Raw genomic sequence first — 19,936 nt, 5'->3', positions numbered from 1 at the left:
TTGAGGCACCGGCCACTCCAGGTTGTGGCCACCACTGTCGAAATGGCCATTATTATGTTCAGTATCAAAAACCATGAATTTTGATACCCATATTGCCACAACTCGTATGTTTCTGTAAATGTCCCCCCAGGCCCCGGGGGAACCTTCTTTGAGGGCACCGGCCACTCCAGGTTGTGGCCACTACTGTCGAAATGGCCATTATTATGTTCAGTATAAAAAACCATGAATTTTGATACCCATATTGCCACAACTCGTATGTTTCTGTAAATGTCCCCCCAGGCCCCGGGGGAACCTTCTTTGAGGGCACCGGCCACTCCAGGTTGTGGCCACTACTGTCGAAATGGCCATTATTATGTTCAGTATAAAAAACCATGAATTTTGATACCCATATTGCCACAACTTGTATGGTTTAGTAAAAGGCCCTCCGGGCCCCGGGGGAACCTGCTTTGAGATCACCGGCCACTCCAGGTTGTGGCCACCACTGTCGAAATGGCCATTATTATGTTCAGTATAAAAAACCATGAATTTTGATACCCATATTGCCACAACTCGTATGTTTCTGTAAATATCCCCCCAGGCCCAGGGAAAACCTTCTTTGAGGGCACCGGCCACTCCAGGTTGTGGCCACTACTGTCGAAATGGCCATTATTATGTTCAGTATCAAAAACCATGAATTTTGATACCCATTTTGCCACAACTCCTATGTTTCTGTAAATGTCCCCCCAGGCCCCGGGGGAACATTCTTTGAGGGCAGCGGCCACTCCAGGTTTTGGCCACCACTGTCGAAATGGCCATTTTTCATGAGAACCGCAGCATCATGGCGACTTCCACCGGTCCGCTTTGCTCGAATTTCCTCCTTCTGCTGGTGGTGGTTCTTCCTTCTAGATGCTGTGCTGGTCCTCTTCTTCTATTGGCTGCTGCTGCTGCTGCTCCGCGCCGGCCCGACGTGCACAGTTCGAGTGCTCGTTCCAAAGTGATTTGCTTTTGCGAAATTTTCTGCTTAAATAGCGGCACAGCCGGAGAACGGTACAAAAGGGGCGCGGCCTCGAATGCATACGCTCGCTCTGATTGGTCATCTGTCCGATTTGTACTGAAAAATTACTCATTTTGATTGCATGTTTTAAGTGCTTTAATTATGTTTAGTCAAACTTTCTATGTAGTTAAACAATAGCTGAAGTCTTCCCCTTTCGATTGGTGGTTCAACCGTCTGGATTAATTCACAGGGAAAAAAGATATAAGCGTTCAAAATGTCCCCTTTTTTTGAACGCTTAAAAGTGACGCTTTGGATCGAATTTCTGAACTGGCCCCCCAATATAGTAAGTAGAGACATAGTCCTATGTCAAAACAGCAAAAAACAATGAATTCAGGAATCCAGGTTCACGAGCTGCCACTGAGCACCACGCTCGGCGTGACCACACTGTACAGCTCGCACAGCTCGGGGTCTTTGTGGACAACGATGCGCTCGACGACGGCCAGGGCAGGAATGGTTCGACCCATGATTTTCAGCTTTCGGTTTTTCTTTGGACCCACGATGCATGTAGTCAGGTTCAGTTCGAGAGCAATCCTGCAATAAGGAGGAAAATTACTTTTTTAATCAAATTAAAAATAACTGTGCAGCAAACCTCTTCAACTCCTCGCGCTCTACCTGAGAAAACTCTTTGCTAAAAGTCAGGTCTTGCTTTATGGGCAGCTTTGAAAAAGTTTCCATGATCGACCTGTAATATTCGATTTGTTTGGCAGGGTCTTCTCGGCGAGTGATTTCGTTTCCGGGATGATGAAATGGATTCTTTGACTGAAAATTAACAAAGTTAGTGTTGAAATGTCAAATTCTACATTAAAAGACTTACCACAATCTGATAGCAAACTTGTTTCATCTCTTTCAGAAATGCTTTCTTCACTTTCTGCTTAGCCTTCTTTACAGTGGAGCCCAAAGCTACAGACAGTGAAAATTGCTTCTCACTTGTCTTTACAGCAATAACCGCTCGACAGTGGCCTAAGTCGGATACGTGATCAATGACCACCAAACGTCCCAGTCCCAGCCGGTCAAATTCGAGCTGAGTTTTGTCAAAGTCACTATCAACGAGCACCAAGCTGCGATAAATCTCATCCCTTGTCCGCAGTACCTGAACCGGCTTCAGATAGGTCATTTTGGCGATTTCGGACTCGAGAACCCAACTCGACTGTCGGAATTCTGGTTCGGCCTCCCTTTCCCAGCAGCTTCTCTCCTCCTTTCCTGTTGGAACAGGCTCCGTTCCCGCCGGTAGTTGACCAGGCACGAGCCGGCTTAACTGGTCCGCCTCACCGGTCATCTGAAGCTGGGAGCTGGCATAACTGTGCGCCAGAGCGACCACCTGCTCTTCCGGAAACAGGTGCCGGTGGCGGTCAATGAACTCGCGGCACAGGCTCCAGTGGCAGTCCGAGGGGGAAAACGTCCGGTACACGTCCGGGTTCCAGCTGGACATGGTCAAAAACAAGAAAAAACGTCGGAACAATCGGAATTTCGCAGAAGCAAACAATGCAATCAAAACAATGAAAACTGTCACTTAACCAGACTGGCAACCCTGGAAGCAGCAATTTTTATAGCAAACTGACAGTTCTGCAGTTTTGTTGTTTATTTATCAACGGTCGTTCCGCGGATTTCGCCAAAGCGCGCCAAAATATGCCGGAAAACTGCCGAATCTACCCCAGCGAGGAAGCCGACCCGTGTCGGCCCGCTACGCTGCCGGATTGCCACTGGGCGCTGTGCCGCCAGTTCATGGAGCGCTACCAGGATCTACTGCCGCAGGAGCAGGTGTACGCTCTGTCGCACATGTTTGCCACCACCCAGCTGCTGCTGCGCGGCAACGCGGACCAAACGATGGAGCTGGTGCTGGACCTGGTGAAGGATCAGCTTCCGGTGGAAACTGGCGCGACGGACCAAGTGGATAATGTTGAGAATTGCTTGTGGGAAAGGGAAGCCGAGCCGGAGTTTCCACAAACGAGTCCGGTTGTTGAAATCGAGGCCATGGATGTTTCTACTTCTGATGTTGAGGTGGTCGTGGGAGAAACCGTCCCTGAAACGGATTGTTCTAGTCCGGAAATAATCGTCGTCGACGCCGAAGTCCCCGTTTTGGACTGCACGAATAAATCCACCTCCTCAGAAGAGCCTGTGGCCATTCCTACGCTTTCGAATAAGACAGTTCCAGCAGACGAATCAACAACCTTCCAGTACGTCTCCAGGAATCTGGTTCTTTTCGACGACGACTTTAACAAAACGCAAACCTACTTCAACCGCCTCGGCGGTGACCAACTCAAGTTAACCGTGAAGCTGGACTCCAACCGCTGCGTCACGAATGTAACGATCCACGTGAATACGCTCATCTTGTCCCAGGTTTCGGCCAAGGATCGTCCCACGGCGATGGGGAAGGCGATTGCTCAGTTCTTTCGCGTCACAAAAGAGCACTGCTTCAAAGTGACAACACTTTCGGTGAGGAGTTCTGTTTCCGGAAAAATCTTCTCCAAAACCAATATTTCATTGAAATTTCAGCCCAAAAACGCCCTCCCACGAACCACGAATATCGTTCAACGGGTGCCGTTTAACGGACCGCCGCGAGTGACATCTTCCGGAAAACCGTTGCCATCGCTGGGCATTGATCCGGCCCACTATCAGAAGGTGATGCGAGACTTCCAGGCCGGAGGCGATAACGGGTGCCATCTGGTTTTCAGCAAGGATTTTACCAACCTGGAGTGCAACGCGCTGCAAGGGTAAGGAAGGTTTAGGTTTTACGCCGACTCGATTTTTAGGTTAGAAATTTGACATTTAGGTTAGAAAATTACATTTTCCGCACGTTTGTCTCAGTGAAGATGTGTGTGCGTGTGTGCTCGTGGCGTCACGCTGTAAAACTCAATTGAACCCAAACTGTAAATCTAGATTAAATTTTCAATAGGATAGGACCTTTTGAAAATGTTATCTAGAAATAATCGATATCCGAAAAACTGACAGTTCTTGAATTTGCACACTAAACCAAATTTTTAATTTTTAATCTAAATTCGATTTATTTGTGGGTAAGTTTTGATGAATTATGAGGAATTTATAAGCGTCTAAGATTTTAAATGTAACAGCGAAAATATTTAAAAAAAATCATTTGGAACCGCAATGAAAAGAAAATTAAAACATTTTTTTTTTAATTTTCTGACAGGTATTTTTTTTATTTTAGAACAGTGTCCTGCGGTACGCATCTGAGAAGGAACAGGACCGGAAAGTGGCTTCTGACGTTTCTTCGTGGTGCTAGTTTGCAATATGTTGCAATATGAAAAAATGCAGGGCTGCGGAGTCGGGTCATATTTCAAGCGACTCCGACTCCGGCTTTCTGAGTTAAGCCAACTCTGACTCCAGCTCCGGCTTTCCACAAATTGTTGACTTCTGCTCCGACTTTGACTCCGGCCTACCAACTTTAGCCGACTCCGACTCCGAATCCAGCTTTTCAAAATTTGTTGACTCCGGCTCCGACTCCGACACCTAATCTGTATTTCAAACATTTTCAGCACAACAATTTTCTGAGTAAATTTGAATATTGTTGTTTGAAAAATTGGAACATTTTCAATTGTTTTTTTTAAGCAAGTTTTCATTTACTGAAAATTTCAGTAGTGCAGATTTCAGTAAATTTAATTGAATTCAGTAATGAGAAATTGGTGTGCATTAACTATCAAAGATACCCTGGCTTTGAAATAAACAATTTTCAAAGTAACTATTTTTTAAAGCTTTTTTGAATTTATTTGAGAATATATACATGGACATTTTGTGATCCAGCCCAGTACACACTTTCAACATACAAATCATGAGAAAATTCTAACACTTGAAAAATAAATTAAATTATATCGATTTCATCACCCCGATTTAAGGCATTTAAACAAAAATTAGACTTGTTCAACGATATTATTTTTGGATCAACAATTTAAGAGTTTTGTAGAGAAATTGTAAACATTGGAGTAATCGAAATATCTAATAAATTCAATTACTGGTATATGCAAAGTTGCAAATGCGAGGCATAAGAGCGCCGGTTTAACTGTATTTCAAAATTAGTTGCAACTTATTTGCGATATTTTTGGACAGCTTGAAATGTTTTCAGCACGACACTTTGATTTGTTTTTATTTACATACAAAATGAGCATGTTGCGTTCCAAGGGTTCCAAGTAGAAGATTGATAATGGTTTAAAAACATATTTTTTTTTGTTAAGAATTTAAGAATTTAAGAATTTAAGAATTTAAGAATTTAAGAATTTAAGAATTTAAGAATTTAAGAATTTAAGAATTTAAGAATTTAAGAATTTAAGAATTTAAGAATTTAAGAATTTAAGAATTTAAGAATTCAAGAATTTAAGAATTTAAGAATTTAAGAATTTCAGAATTTCAGAATTTAAGAATTTATGAATTTAAGAATTTATGAATTCAATATTTTGAATTTTTGATTTTTTTTTAAATTTTAAATTTTAGAATTTAAAAAAATGCAAGAATCTAAAAAATTGGAATTTTAGCATTTAGGAATTTAAGAAAATAAAAATTAAAGAATTTTTGAAAATTATTATTTATTTAAATTTTCAAAAATTCTTCTAAGAAAATGAAAATTGGGTCCTAAAATGAAGCTTATGATTGCTGATATTATTGTTTACAGCGATAAACCTTATTTTTCTGAGTAAAATGACCGGGGGGATGGCAACCCTATTCCAACCAAAGCAAACTGACAACAGTCGATATTAGTACGGTTGTCAAATGAGAGCCCACAACAAAAGCAATAGCTGTCAAATGGTAGCCCATAACAAATCATTGTTTGGGTTGTTGATTTTCAAATTTCCCGCAATTCAAATGATAAATACCTGAAAAAACACGTGAATTGTGTTGCTGATGGTAAAATCTATCATATCCTTGGAGATTCCAGCCAGTATTGGGCTGAAAATTCATATCGAAAAAAGTGATTTTTCTGTTTACTTTTTTTTTGCTTTTTTTCTTTTGGTCGATCAAACAGTGCGCCCGTACACTGTGAATCGGCATTACAATTTTTTCAGTTTGGTTTTACACATTTCCATGGGACTTTTGAGTTTAACCAAGATAACACACTTCGTGTTACCAAAATAATATGAATAATACTGATTCACAGTATTTGTAATCTGAACTTCCAAGATGGCGGCTTCTTCGCTACCCCCTGAAAATGACCCTTTGTACGACCACAAAGAGTTTAAAATGGATTTTTAAATCAATTTCGAAAAATTAAAATCGCGGTCCTTCTTGACAGAAAAGCTCCTACTTGACAGCTCGTTCCAAGGGGACCATAGTTGATCCATCGAAAAAATGTTGTCTTGTCAAAAAAAAATTTTACATTAAAATTAAAAAAGTGATCAGAAATGGTTTTTAATCGTGTTTTTTACCGTTGTACATAAACATTGACGTAGGGCTTTAGTACCCAATTGAGATTTAATTTAAATTAGGAATTTGAGTATTATTTTTTTTTTTTTACAATTCTAGCAAAAAATATTTGTTTTCTTGGGGGTCACGGAAAGAATGCGCCTCGTTTTTTGACCGCGTTTCTTCCGAGCTCCGTATTAAGCTTTACAGTGAAATTAATTTCAGCAAATTATCAACTATTTCAGCATTGCAGATCATCTAAAGCTCAGGTGCCGGTCTTACGACCTGCCCAAGAAAAGAAAACAATTCATTCTACTGGCCAGGGAATTGCCTCCTCAGGAAATCGTTCGCCGGATTGTGATCGAGCAGGATGCCGAGCTTAGCTTGCAGTACGGAGTTTGTCTGCCTCAACAAATGAGCAGAGCCAGAAGGATCGCACTTCAAGCGTTGAAATCTTCAAAAAATTCTGTAAATCTACCTGCGTCATCATCTGCTAAGTAGGTTTTACCTGTTTAACTATTATAATTTTTATATAACTGCGTACTCTCCAGCCCACAGCAGCATGCTCCCAACGCCAAGCAGTTGAAAAAGGTTGACACCGTGCCAGAATCGTACGCCGAAGCTCTGGCCAGCCTAACCGTGTTCAAACCGGTCCGCACGCTCCGGTCCGTCGATGACGTGTACCGAAACTTGGTGCTGATTGGTTCGAACTTTCATAAAACCGCCCAGGAATTTGGGTGGCTCAACGTTGAGTCCCTGCGGGTAAGCACCAAAGTGCTCGACGAAGGCGGGTGTAGCGCAACGGTGCAAGCCGGGAAGTTGGCTCTGGTTGAGGCCCACGAACAAAGCAAAAGGGGAGCTACCAGGCGGGCCCAGGCTGCCTTTTTCAAGAGGGCCAAAATGTTCTGCTATCAGATAGTGAGTTGGGATTGCGGAAAGACAATTGTTTTTTTGACTATTTAAACTAATAAATTGCAGAACAAAATCGAATCTCCGGAAGTGGAGATCCGGGTCATCAAGAAGGGGGATTCCGCAACGAACATTGGCTACTACAAGTGCCTTATACAGGATTTCTGGAAGGATTCCTTCGAACAGGAGCTGGTGTTTAGCGCAGAGTTCACCGGAGCGGATCGCCAAAAGTTCCACAGGTTGGTCCCAATGTCGGACGTTTAATCGAACAGATTTTAAAAATTTCAAGCCTTCCAGCTTTGCCCAAGATCTTAACCTACAGTCGAGCAGCGACGGCGAGGAGCTGCGAATCTACGGCCGCCGACTTCCAGCGTTGGCCATCGTGGAGCGCATCGTCGTGGCGAAAGATCCCAAGCTGAGCGCGCTGTTCGAGGTGACGGCGCCGAGGGTGGGATCGCGCCAGACGGGGGAAGGTGATTCGCCGTAAAGTTGGGATTTCATTTTTTACTATTGTTTAAATTTAAATAATTATTTATTATTACCAGAGTAATTGGAAAATCATAATAATTGTAAGATTTTAAAAAATAATGAGTTAATGTTACTAATCTTTTATATTTAAGAAAAAAAAAATGTTTGTGTTTTGCTTGAACTCAATAAATTGTCTAAAATTGCATAAAAAATCCTTTTGTTTGAGTTTCATATCACGTTATTCCAAAGAAAGCTTTTTGAGGCAATAAGGATTTTAGTTGAACTCATGGAGTGAGTAATTTTAACTCAAAGCGATTGCATGCCTGCTGTCAACTTAAGATTTAGGTCCCATTTTTTGCGATCTACTTACTTTAAGGTTTGCGTGTACATTTTATAGCAAACTGACACTCACCCGTTTTGATTTTGTGGTTCGACTGTTGTTCCGGAAATTACCGGATTTTTCACTTTTGACCGCGCCCCCACGAAAATGTCGGAAAACTCGCGAATCTATCCCAACTGGAACCCCAACGCTCTGCGGAGCAACTCCCTGCCGGACTGCCACTGGAAGCTGTGCCTCCAGTTCATGGACCGCCACCAGAATCTGCTGCCCCAGGAGCAGCTGCTCGCGCTGGCCCACATCTTTGCCAACACGCAGCTGTTGCTGCGCGGCGACGAGAACCAAACGATGGAGCTGGTGTTGGATCTGGCCAAAGATCAACTTCCGGTGGGCACTGCGGTTGAGGTGGAGAATTTTGAGAATCGCTGCTTGGAAAGGGAGGGCGAACCGGAGTTTCCGGATGTGAGTCCGGTTGTTGAGATGGAGGCGTTGGAGATTTCCGCTTCGCGCGATGGTGAGAGGGATGGTGAAGAGGAACCGGGAATCCACTCAAGCCCGGACGTTGAAATTAGTCAAACTTCGCCGCCAGCGGAGCCCAAAGATGCGACTCCGGAACCCAAAGTAGATCCGCAGGTTGCTACCAAGGTCATTCGTGTCGTTCCGGCCGTCGACACGATCGCAATAGAATCCGTGTACAGCAATTTGATTCTGTTTGACCAAAATTTTTAGAAAACGCAAGCTTTTTTCAACCGTCTCAATTGTGGACGCCTCGAAGTGGTCTTAAAACAGAACATTGACCTATCGTACAGCGCAACAGTCAAAGTTGACCGGCACGTCTTGGCCAAGGCATCCGGCAAAAAGAGCGGTAAAGCTCAAACAAGGGCCATTAAGCTATTTTTCACAAGCTTGCGCAATCATTGCTACAGAATTGAAACACTTGCCGTAAGTTTGAAAATTTGACCGTAGGTCATTTCTTCATTTAATAAACAAAAAACCATTCCAGCCCATATCGATGTTCCAATCGACCACGAACGTCGTCCCGCGGCTGACCGCCCAACAGCTGCAGCAAGCCAACTCGCCGGATCGGATCAAAGAAAGTAACGTTGGTTTCCGGATGCTGCAGAAGATCGGCTGGACGGGGGGGCCTCTTGGCGCGAAAGCCCAGGGCCGGCTGGACCCGATCGAGAGTAGCACGCTTCGCAAAGGTCGCGCCGGAATCGGTGCGCCCCTGGAGGACACCATCGATCCGGCCCACTACCGGCAGGTGATGACGGACTTCCGTGCTCGGAACGAAGGGCGCCCGCTAGTTTTTAGCCCGGAGTTTACCAAGCAGGAGTGTGTTGGGCTGCAAAGGTGAGGGGGAAGAAATCATTTGTAGGGGTGTTTGTGAGAGTGACCAAAATGAACAAAGTGTCCGGAATTACCAAAATAACTAAAATTGACTAAATGATCAAAATGACCAAAATGGCTAAAATGATCAAAATGACCAAAATGTTCAAAATGACCAAAAAGATCAAAATTATCAAAATGACTTAAATTATCAAAATGGTCAAAATTATCAAAATGACGAAAATGACCAAAATGACAAAAAATATCAAAATGATCAAAATGGCCAAAATGATCAAAACGGCTAAAATGAACATAATGACTAAAATTATTCAATAGACTAAAATGATCAAAATGGTCAAAATTTTCAAAATGACCAAAAAGATCAAAATGACCAAAAAGATCAAAATGACAAAAATGATCAAAATTATCAAAATGACATAAATGATCAAATTGATCAAAACGATCAAAGTGATCAAAATGACCAAAATGATCAAAATGGCCAAAATGAGCAAAATGACCAAAATGATCAAAATGAACAAATTGATCAAAATGACTAAAACGACCAAAAAGATTTAAATTGCCAAAATGATCAAAATGAACAAAATGACCAAAATGGGTAATGATCAAAATTTCCAAAACGACCAAAATTATCAAAATGGCCAAAAAGATCAAAATGACTAAAATGATCAAAATGGTCAAAATTTTCAAAATAACCAAAAAGATCAAAATGGCCAAAATGATCAAAATGATCAAAATTATCAAAATGACAAAAATTATCAAAATGGTAATTTTGGCCATTTTGATCATTTTGGTCATTTTGATCACTTTGGCCATTTTGATAATTTTGGTCGTTTTGGAAATTTTGATAACTATAATTGATTGAATGAACAAAATTACCAAAATGGACATAATGGCTAAAATGATCAAAATGACCAAAAAGATCAAAACGGCTAAACTGAACATAATGACTAAAATTATTCAATAGACTTAAATGATCAAAATGGTTAAAATTTTCAAAATGACCAAAAAGATCAAAATGATCAAAATGACCAAAATGACCAAAATTATCAAAATGACATAAATGATCAAATTGATCAAAACGATCAAAGTGATCAAAATGATCAAAATGGCCAAAATTAACAAAATGATCAAAATTTTCAAAATAACCAAAAAGAACAAAATGGCCAAAATGATCAAAATTATCAAAATGACAAAAATTATCAAAATGGCCAAAATTACCAAAATAACTAAAATTGATTGAATGAACAAAATTACCAAAATGAACATAATGGCTAAAATGATCAAAATGACCAAAAAGATCAAAATGCCCAAAATGATCAAAATTATCAAAATGACAAAAATGATCAAGTTGATCAAAACGATCAAAGTGATCAAAATGACCAAAATGATCAAAATGACCAAATTGACTAAAATGACCAAATTGATCAATATGAACAAAATGACCAAAATGATCAAAATGGCTAAAATTAACAAAATGATCAAAATGACCAAATTGATCAAAATGACCAAAATGGGTAATGATCAAAATTTCCAAAACGACAAAAATTATCAAAATGGCCAAAGTGATCATTTGACCAAAATGACCAAAGTGACCAAATTGATCAAAATGAACAAAATGGCTTAAATGATCAAAATGACCAAAATGAGGAAAATGACCAAATTGATCAAAATGAACAAAATGGCCAAAATCAAAAAAAAAATACCAAAATGACCAAATGATGAAAATTACCAAAATAATCGAAATGATCATAATGGCCAAAATTACCAAAATGATCAAAATATGTATAAAAGTGACAGTTTGTTCGTTAAACTGTTTTTTTTAACCCTCTACTGCCCAATTTTTTTTTTCGAAAATTTTTATTTTTCCCGTGTTCAGGAAGTCATTTTGAGCAACTTTTGTTCTACGAAAAACTTCACTTCTCTTGTTTTATGTTTTTCTTGTTTTATTTTTAGTATTTTAGTTTTCATTTATCTTATTTAGTTCAAGTTTGTTTTTGATAGTATTTGGCCTATTCTAACACCTCCTATCATTACATTTTGCCTATCTAATTTTTTCATGTTTTTACAGTCAATTTTTCATTTTTTTCTTGTTTTTCACATTTTCTGCTATAGAATGGCACCATTATCATTTATATTGTAAACAAATGGCAAAGTCACATTAAACAAGTAAACTTCCAATCCTAATTTTTTCTAAAATTTTAAGAGTTTTTCTTTCCAATGCATTTCAAAGATCAAAAATTGGTTGAAAATGGATTTTTGGCAATTTTTCAGATCGAAGCCCGTCTAAAGGCGGGGTTAGGTTGTAGAGGGTTAATTTGAGTTAAATCTATCCAATTTTGACTTATGGCAACTCAACGCTGGTTTTAACGAAATCTGAACGAATTTCTCTTATGGCAAGGAGAAACTCGTTTGAAATCATAGAAAAAAATAAAAAAAATTAAAATCACCCCTAAAAAATTACATGATTAAAAAAATGCAGCTGTATTTTAGAGATTTAAGTAACTTTTCCCCTGCCTCTTCCCCCCACCACCAGAATTGCCTCCCAGCTCCGACTGGACGGTCGCGTTGTCAGCCTGCCAAAGGGCGTCAAGCGGTTCGCGGTGATGGCGCCGGAGCTGCCGCCGCAGGAAATTGTCCGCCGAGTCATGATCGAGAAGGACGCCAGCTTGAGCGGCCAGTACAGAGTTTTGCCACCCAAGCGCAGCGCCAGGTGAGGCGGTAGATTAGTATTATTCGTGAAATTGGGCTTATTTTGGCGCTTTTTCAGTTTCGTAAAAGTTAAGCCTGCTTCCGATGTGGTCCCAGATTGTCGCAAAGTACCGGAAACGGTCCAAGCATCGAAAGATCAAAATGATTCGGAAGATTCGGAGAACGATTCCCAGTAAGTTTGAATGCGAGGTGTGAAAACTTAGGGTATATAGCTGATTTTAAAATTTTCAGATCATCGTCCGATGAGGAAGGTTCACCAAAGGCAGCCATTAAGCAGACAGACAACGCAATCCTAGACAGTTTGACCCATTTTAAACCGATTCGGCCACTGCGGTCGCTAGAGGACGTGTATCACAACTTGGTGCTCATTGGCCACTCGGTTACACGAACTCGCAAAGAGTTTGAGAGGGTGGGCTCGGATTCTTTGCAGTTTACAAACACGCAAACCCCGGATGGTGGCTTTTGCGCCAGGATTGTTGTTGGTGAGTTTGTTCTGGTCGAAGCTGGCGGTCGGAGCCGAAAGCTGGCCACAAGATGCGCAAAGAAGGCATTTTTGCAAAAAAGCGGTCATGTTTTGCTACAAGCTTACGGTAAGAAATTATTGATTGAGGGAAGTTGTTTTTAGGTATTAAAGAAACTTAATTTTCCAGCCGAAGAAAGCTAAGCAAAATTTTAGAAATGCAATTGCCAGAGAGGAATGTAACATTGAGTTTTACAGAGACATGATAATCAACTTTGCCAAGGATTGCGTTGAGCAAGAATTGGTTTTTGGTGTCGAGTTCACCAACACTGAACAGAAAATATTGAAGAGGTTTGTTACCCTTTCATAATAAATACCAGGATGTAACAAAAATGACTTTTTAGCGGGCATTCAAGGGTTTGTTCCGGTGGGCATACTAAGCTCAAATCCAAAATATGAGCTTGATTGGACGTAACCGGAGCTGGCGCTCCGCCCTTCAATTTTAAATGGGATTTAACCCGTATAAAAAGATTTTTTTAAAAAAAGTCGCTTTTTGAGGCAATTTTGGCCACTGAACCGTTTATTTTTAACATCATTGGCGTATAGGCCAGATCCTTGCGCATCTATGGTATATATAACATTGAAATTTGGAGCACCCTAGAGCTCGGTACAGACCTTCAAAGTTTGGCATTTTTTCGAAAAATCGGTTTTTACGGGTTAAATCCCATAAGGCTTTCTAGGCCCAGTGAAAAAAATATAATTTTACTCAAAAATGACGAACTCCTCGTCACAGTGTCCTGATGCAAACAAAGGTCGAGCTGTAGCTGTCACAGCCCTGCGAAGTATGTTGGCTGACATATCGGGCAGTCAGTCAAAAAACCCAGCTAGAAGTCGCCTGACAAAATTTTTTTGCTAGAAAGAGATAAGAAACCTGATGCAAACAAACGTCCAGCTGTCATGTAAACATACTTTGAATGTGTTGGTAAATTTCTGACTAGAAAGCCTTATTTAAAATTGAAGGGCGGAGCGCCAGCCCTGTTATGTCCACTCAAGCTCATATTTTGGATTTGAGCTTAGTACGAGGGGCGCGACAATAGTTTTTTTTTTATAAAATCTTTTATTCAGTCATAAACTTTTACAGCATCATCTTGCAAAACTTAAAACTAGCTCCAGCAAATCTACATTAAATTTGTTCCTTCAAAGAACCTATACCCTTCTACTGACCAATTGTCATGATTTGTTTCCATTACATATTGTAAATAACAAACTAACTTCTTAAGTATGAACACTTTTTCAATATTGCTAAATTTTTCCAAAGATGGTTTTGATAAATTCGAAAAACTTAGGTATCGTGCACGCCTTGGCTCAAAATTTCTTCTTAATGCTCTAATGAAACTGTTCCATACTAAATTAATCTTGAAACATTTTGTAAACATGTGCTCTAGATCCTCAAGAAAACCACAATTTAAACAGTTAGGATTATTTCTTCTACCTGTTCGATATAAATGTGCTCCATTTATTATTTTTTCGTTAACAAATATGTATAAAATTGATTTTTGATCATTTTTGAACTGCTTCATATTTATATTATTCCAAATCATTGACCAATTTGCATTTATACTTGTTTCAATGTACGGTTGTTGTAGGTTTTTAATTTCGTTTAAATACATTTGCTTAACTGGTGTAAGTTCTAACTTTTTAGGATTATATGCCATTTCCATTAACTGAGGCGCAATGTGTGGGAGTAAGTGGCAGATCTTTTTGTTTGGCGGGTTATCTATATTTGGTAATACCAAATTCACAAACAAATCCGTATTTAAAGAATATTTCAATAAATTGTTCAAAAACAAAGCATTACATCTGTGTTCCGGTGAATGTAATCCTAAACCACCCTTTTCTTTTCTAAAAATAATTGATACAAAGCTACTCTCATTTTCCGTTTTTTCCAAATGAATGACCCAAGTTTACTTTTGATTATTGCTGAATGTTTGTTTGTAATCGGGATTATTGCGCTGATATACCATATCGTGCTGAGTGCAAAGCTATTCAAAAAATTTATACTTTCATAAATATTGATGTCTCGATTACTGTTCGCATATAAAACAATATTTAGTTTTCTAATTTGACGCTCCCAATTCAAATTTAACATTTGATTGAATTTTTTGCCGAAAATCACTCCTAAGATTTTAACTTCTTCTTTTCTGTGATGTTATTTAAATGCAAACCCAAAGGCAAATATTCTGTTTTCGTCAAACTTAATTTAGATCCGGAAACTTTTTCAAACCTATCAAATATTTCAATTATTCTGCAAAACTTTTCTTTTGTATCTATCAAACAGGTTATATCATCTGCAAAAGCTGTTAGCATGTTGTTTTCATTGTTTAGCACCATGGCAATTTTTTGTATAAGCGGTTCTAAATAAATCACAAATAAGATCATTGAAAGCGGGTCTCCTTGTCTTACAGATCTACAAATTTTAATTTCCTTTGATAACTGACCGTTGATTAATATTCTAGAAAAGCTGTTTTCTGTGATTTTTATACAATTCAATAAATCTTCTATTCAGCCCCATTTTTGTCATAATATCTATCAAAAACTTAGGTTCAACTCGGTCAAAAGCTTTGCATAGATCAAATGCAACTAAAGCAGCTTGCTTATTTTTCAATACTAAATTAGTTAATTTGTCTCTGATCTCGCACAATGCTTCTTGTATTGTTTTGTTTTTGTTAGAGCATTTCTGATAATCAGTCAATAGATGAGGCGTAAGCACGTTTAATCTATTTTTGAGGACTTTAGTGAATGTTTTATAATCAAAGTTCAAAAGTGTTATTGGTCTATAGTCTTCTAGTGAATTTTGTTCAATTTTTCCTTACTAAAATAATTAAACCATCTTGGAATTTTTCTGAATTTTACATTGTAGTGCATCGTTCAGAGCTAAACACAATTCATTTTTGATCACTGGCCACGCTTTTAAATAAAAATCTCTTGTTAGTCCATCTAGCCCTGGTGATTTCTTGGATTGACTTTGCTTAATAGCTTTATAAATCTCATCTTCTGTTATTAAATCAGACAAGTGCTCATTTTCTGGCATGTCTAAATTAATTGTTTTTTGTGGCATAAAGTCTGAATTTTCATTTACATTACTCGATGAATACAATGTAGTATAATAGCTTGTGATCTCTTCCTTAATTTCAAATGAACTTTCTATTACCTTATCAACATTACATATTTTTGTTATAATTGTTTTTTTTTCTTCTTGTATTTTGTACCGCTAAGTGAGTCGCACTTACTGTTTCTGATTCAGTAAATTGTGGATTTGGTTTATAATAAAACGACGAGAATTCTCTTTGTAGTTTCAACATTTTTCCCTTTATCTTATGAATTTGACTCAAAGCATTTTTATCAATCATATAATCATCGTATGCTAATTTTAAGTATCTGTAACAAAATGCCATATTCATTTTAAATTTATCATAGATAAGTTTTGTCTTATATTTGAAAAAAGAAGTGATCTTAGGTTTTGCAAAATCTAGCCACCAATTTATCCACGAGTCATAGTGCCTTTTTTGCTTTATCCAATATTTCCACTTTTGTTGGAATTCTATCATATTTTCATCTGACAGCGCGATTGATTTCAGTGTCCAGTTTCCTCTACTATAGTTTGTGTTTGTTTTGGGTAATTTAATGTTTGCTAAATACACTTTGTGATCGGAGAAAGCTGTGACCTCAAACTTGACTGATGAAATACACCCTTTCAACCGCTCATTTACATAGATTTTATCTATGCGCGAGAATGAAGTATTTCTGATAAAACTAAATTCAACTTTTGTTTTATTTAATGCTATCCAACTATCAACTAGATTCAACGAATCTGTGAATCGTTTTAGTGATGGACTGAAATTACTTGTACCAGATGAATCTTCGGCTCTTTCGACAGAATTAAAATCTCCACCAATTATAAGATTTTCTGTAGCTGTTTTCAGATAAAAAGGTAATCTATTACTAAAAAAAAGCTTCCCGTTCAGAATAATTATTTGTACCTGATGGCGCGTATATATTGCATAAAGTTGTTTTCCCGTCTAATCGCGCTGTAATGATTCTTCCATCTAAACTTTTTTTCAATATTTGTAACACTAAATCTGGTTTTCACTGCAATTGCAGTACCACGCTTTTTCTCATCAATATTAAAGTAAATATTATATCCACATAAACTTAAATGTTCAGATTCCACTTCTTGTAAAAATACAACATCAATGTCTAATAAATGCACAAAGCTATTCAGAGCAGCAATTTTGGTTGCAGAAGAAATTCCATTAATATTAGCCGTTGCAATAGTGTAGGTCAAGTATCCGTTAGAGTTTTCCATTTATCAAGCATTTGTTTTCAAACCAAAAAAGGGGGGAAACAACGTAGTCCTACGTTACAACTTATTGTTCCTTTGTTACAGCGTATCTTCTTGGCGTGGTGTTTTTGCCAAATTTCTAGCGAGGTCCAGCAATGTCAGGGGCTGCTTCGAAACGTCCATGTCCCCGTACCGACACATCCGATGGTCTCTTCAAGGACTCGCGATGAGCATCGTTGAGACGGTTCAAGTTGACCGGAGCTGAACCTGTAGTAATTGCGCTTGCGTACGGACTAATCATAAGCGGTGGCGGCGGGATCTTCTGCCATAGTTGATTCTGAGACGTGTCCAACCTCTCATTCGAGTCCGCAGTAAGATCAATCGAACTTTGAGCTTGCTCAAGACGATCGCCAACACTTTTACGGCCCTCCTTCATCTCGGAACACTTCTTGTTTGGGTGTACTGGTTTGGAGCATGACTTGCATGTATGTTGCTGATTCGGGTACGATACGAACGCCTGTTCTGACGCTACCAGCACGTACGACGGGATCGGTTTCTTGACAACCATCCGAACCGTGCGGGTGCCATTCTTTTTCCCCTTAACGAAACCTACCTCCCACAGATCATCTTTAATGGCTACTACTTTACCGTACTGCATCAAAGTTTTAACAATTAGGTCATTTTCCCATTGGGGCGGCAGATCCCTGACCTTCACGTTGATCGCTCCATCCTCCATGTAGAGTCGTACAGCATATTCCTGGTCATCAATCCGCATCGCATGCTTACCATCATGGTCATCAACGTACCCTTGCGCGCAGTCCAAATCTGGCGTCTCGACGAAAATTAGGTTCCTCCTCGGCTGCATCGACACCACGTGCTCATAGGTCATACGCAATACCTCCTCCATGAACTGTACAACCTCGTTATCTTTGACCTGGCGCGGCACCATCGTGAAATCGATGACGAAAGTATTCTTTCGGATTGGCACGGAATCTGCCATCTTTGTGCACTGTTTCGGATCACGTAACAAAGAAACTATCGAACAAATCAAGGCGGGTAACAAAAGGGCAACCTTTTGTTAAGTAGAATAAAGCTTTTTTTTTATACTCTCGCGCTCTGGAAAACAAGTGTTGCTTCTCTGACAGTTGAGACAGGACTGACAATAGTAAGAAATTAAATTATTTAATTAATTAACGGCAAGAATTTAAATACATTAACGATTTGTTTACGGTCAAAACAACGCCACCTCTCCTTACACTACATTGGCTTGACAGTTTGACACCGCGCGTGTTTGTTGTTGTGTTTGGCGCGAAAATTTCCGTCCTCGAAAAGCAGGTCGAGCAGATAAATGCCAGCGCGGCACGGGCAAACCGGAAAAGTTGCGCAGCGCCATCCAGGGCAGTAACCAGGACGTAACTAGGGACGATATCGAAGCTGGCCCAGCCGGAAGCGGCGCATTGAGACACATCTGGATGCTGCGTTTGCTGAAACGTATCCTCGACTCCAATTCTTCCCACGGGCCACATATTTTGGCAAAAATGGTCCTATTTATTTGGTCTGGTTTCTTCGTCACCACTCCCGCCAAACAGCTGGGCATGTTAAACGAGACCCATCAGAAGTGGTTTCCCCCGATGTTGTCCCTACCGTTGCCACCCTCATCACCGCTGAGTCTTTGACCTCCGTTAGTCCCGTGACGACCTCCATCACCGGTACTACCATGAGCCCGGTGGAAATTCAATCGCCGGTTGACGGTGATGAGGACTTTTCCCGGGAACGCGACCGTCGTCGGTTCCACAATTGATGCGATTCTTGTTGAAATAAATGAAATAACAGAGTTGAGTTATTTTATTTGTCTATATTCAATAAAATCTACAAAAAAGTCACCACCTAACGGAACTGAAGGCCATTTCGAGTAACCAACCCTGATAGTCTCATAATTATAATGGTCCACTCCCTTCTGGTTGCTCTTCCTTGACCCCTGATCCTGAACCAGCGAGCGTTAAAGTGGCCAGCTAGTCGAACCATTTGCCGGAATGATCACTCCAGCATCCGAGCGTGAGTGGACAACAGAATTTCATTTCATCCGGTGTCGACTTGTTGAAGGCATCGCTGTCACAAGCCACCACCAGCTGCAAAGAAATCTTGCTAGTGTCCGACGCAAGGCGCGTCCCAGGATCTCGTCATCGATGAAACCGCACTTTCCCAGCTTTTTGATTCGCTACTGGCCAATTTAATTATAATCCGCCGGCTGTAACTTCTCCGCCTATGTCACTTTTGCATCGTCCTGCTCCAGAATTTCCTCCGCTTCTTTTTTTTATCCATCACGACCAAGCGCGAAACCAAAACAAACTTGACAGACGAGCACGCGAAAGAGATACGAAGCAAACCAATGTTTTCAAAGCAGGTGTGGCGCTGTCAAATGTCAAATGACACGAGGAATTTAATTCCTTAATGTATTAAATAGCAAAAATTAATATATTAAGGCCTTTGTCACGCCCCTCGGCTTAGTATGCCCACCGGAACAAACCCTTGAATGCCCGCCAAAAAGTCGTTTTTGTTACACTCTAATACATAACTATATTTTTTTTAAATCAATTTTCAGCTTTGCCCAAAAAATCAATCTGCGTGCGAATCATTTCGGACCAAAGAACAATCGCCATTTGCGCGTTTACGGTCAGGGCCTTCCCGCACTGGTAATTGTCGAACGCATTGTTTTGCACAAAGATCCCGCCCTGAGCGCACGGTACGAGTTGACTCCGCCGAGGATCGGAGCACGAGTCGGTGGTGGAGACGGTTTGTGATTTTGTTGTAAGGAGTTCAAATAAATGATGCATTGGTTTTTTTAAAGAGTGTAAGTTTTAACCGAAATCGATGTTCCGAAATCCTCAGATAATGTCAAATCCTCATTATGCAAACACTGTGTTAAAATTAACTATTGCTGTAATTTGCAGCGAAAACTTTTTTAGAAACTAGCTTCGACAA

At 39.8% G+C, this 19,936-nt stretch overlaps 3 protein-coding genes across 3 annotated transcripts; 2 read left to right on the top strand and 1 right to left on the bottom strand.

The window, feature by feature from the left end:
- Positions 1–1,347: 1,347 nt before the first annotated feature.
- Positions 1,348–2,543, bottom strand: LOC119771265. Its single transcript, XM_038267097.1, has 3 exons — positions 1,848–2,543; positions 1,623–1,792; positions 1,348–1,564 (listed from the first exon to the last, which is right to left on the bottom strand). Exons 1-3 carry the CDS (start codon positions 2,460–2,462, stop codon positions 1,378–1,380), a joined length of 972 nt encoding a protein of 323 aa, XP_038123025.1. The 5' UTR covers positions 2,463–2,543; the 3' UTR covers positions 1,348–1,377.
- Positions 2,544–2,925: 382 nt separating this feature from the next.
- LOC119771209 lies at positions 2,926–7,829 on the top strand. The gene is made up of 6 exons (XM_038266912.1): positions 2,926–3,466; positions 3,527–3,744; positions 6,625–6,876; positions 6,931–7,297; positions 7,358–7,527; positions 7,586–7,829. The coding sequence occupies exons 1-6, from the start codon at positions 3,005–3,007 to the stop codon at positions 7,773–7,775; spliced, it is 1,659 nt and encodes a 552-aa protein (XP_038122840.1). The 5' UTR covers positions 2,926–3,004; the 3' UTR covers positions 7,776–7,829.
- Positions 7,830–8,826: 997 nt separating this feature from the next.
- On the top strand, positions 8,827–19,795 carry LOC119765339. The gene is made up of 7 exons (XM_038249036.1): positions 8,827–9,035; positions 9,097–9,446; positions 11,977–12,153; positions 12,211–12,324; positions 12,384–12,742; positions 12,803–12,963; positions 19,557–19,795. Exons 2-6 carry the CDS (start codon positions 9,106–9,108, stop codon positions 12,814–12,816), a joined length of 1,005 nt encoding a protein of 334 aa, XP_038104964.1. The 5' UTR covers positions 8,827–9,035; positions 9,097–9,105; the 3' UTR covers positions 12,817–12,963; positions 19,557–19,795.
- Positions 19,796–19,936: the final 141 nt, after the last annotated feature.

The sequence above is a fragment of the Culex quinquefasciatus genome, chromosome 1 (assembly GCF_015732765.1).
Source record: "Culex quinquefasciatus strain JHB chromosome 1, VPISU_Cqui_1.0_pri_paternal, whole genome shotgun sequence".
Taxonomy (NCBI): domain Eukaryota; kingdom Metazoa; phylum Arthropoda; class Insecta; order Diptera; family Culicidae; genus Culex; species Culex quinquefasciatus.
Note: the sequence above shows the minus strand (reverse complement) of the source record. Positions and strands in the feature narration are given on the sequence as shown.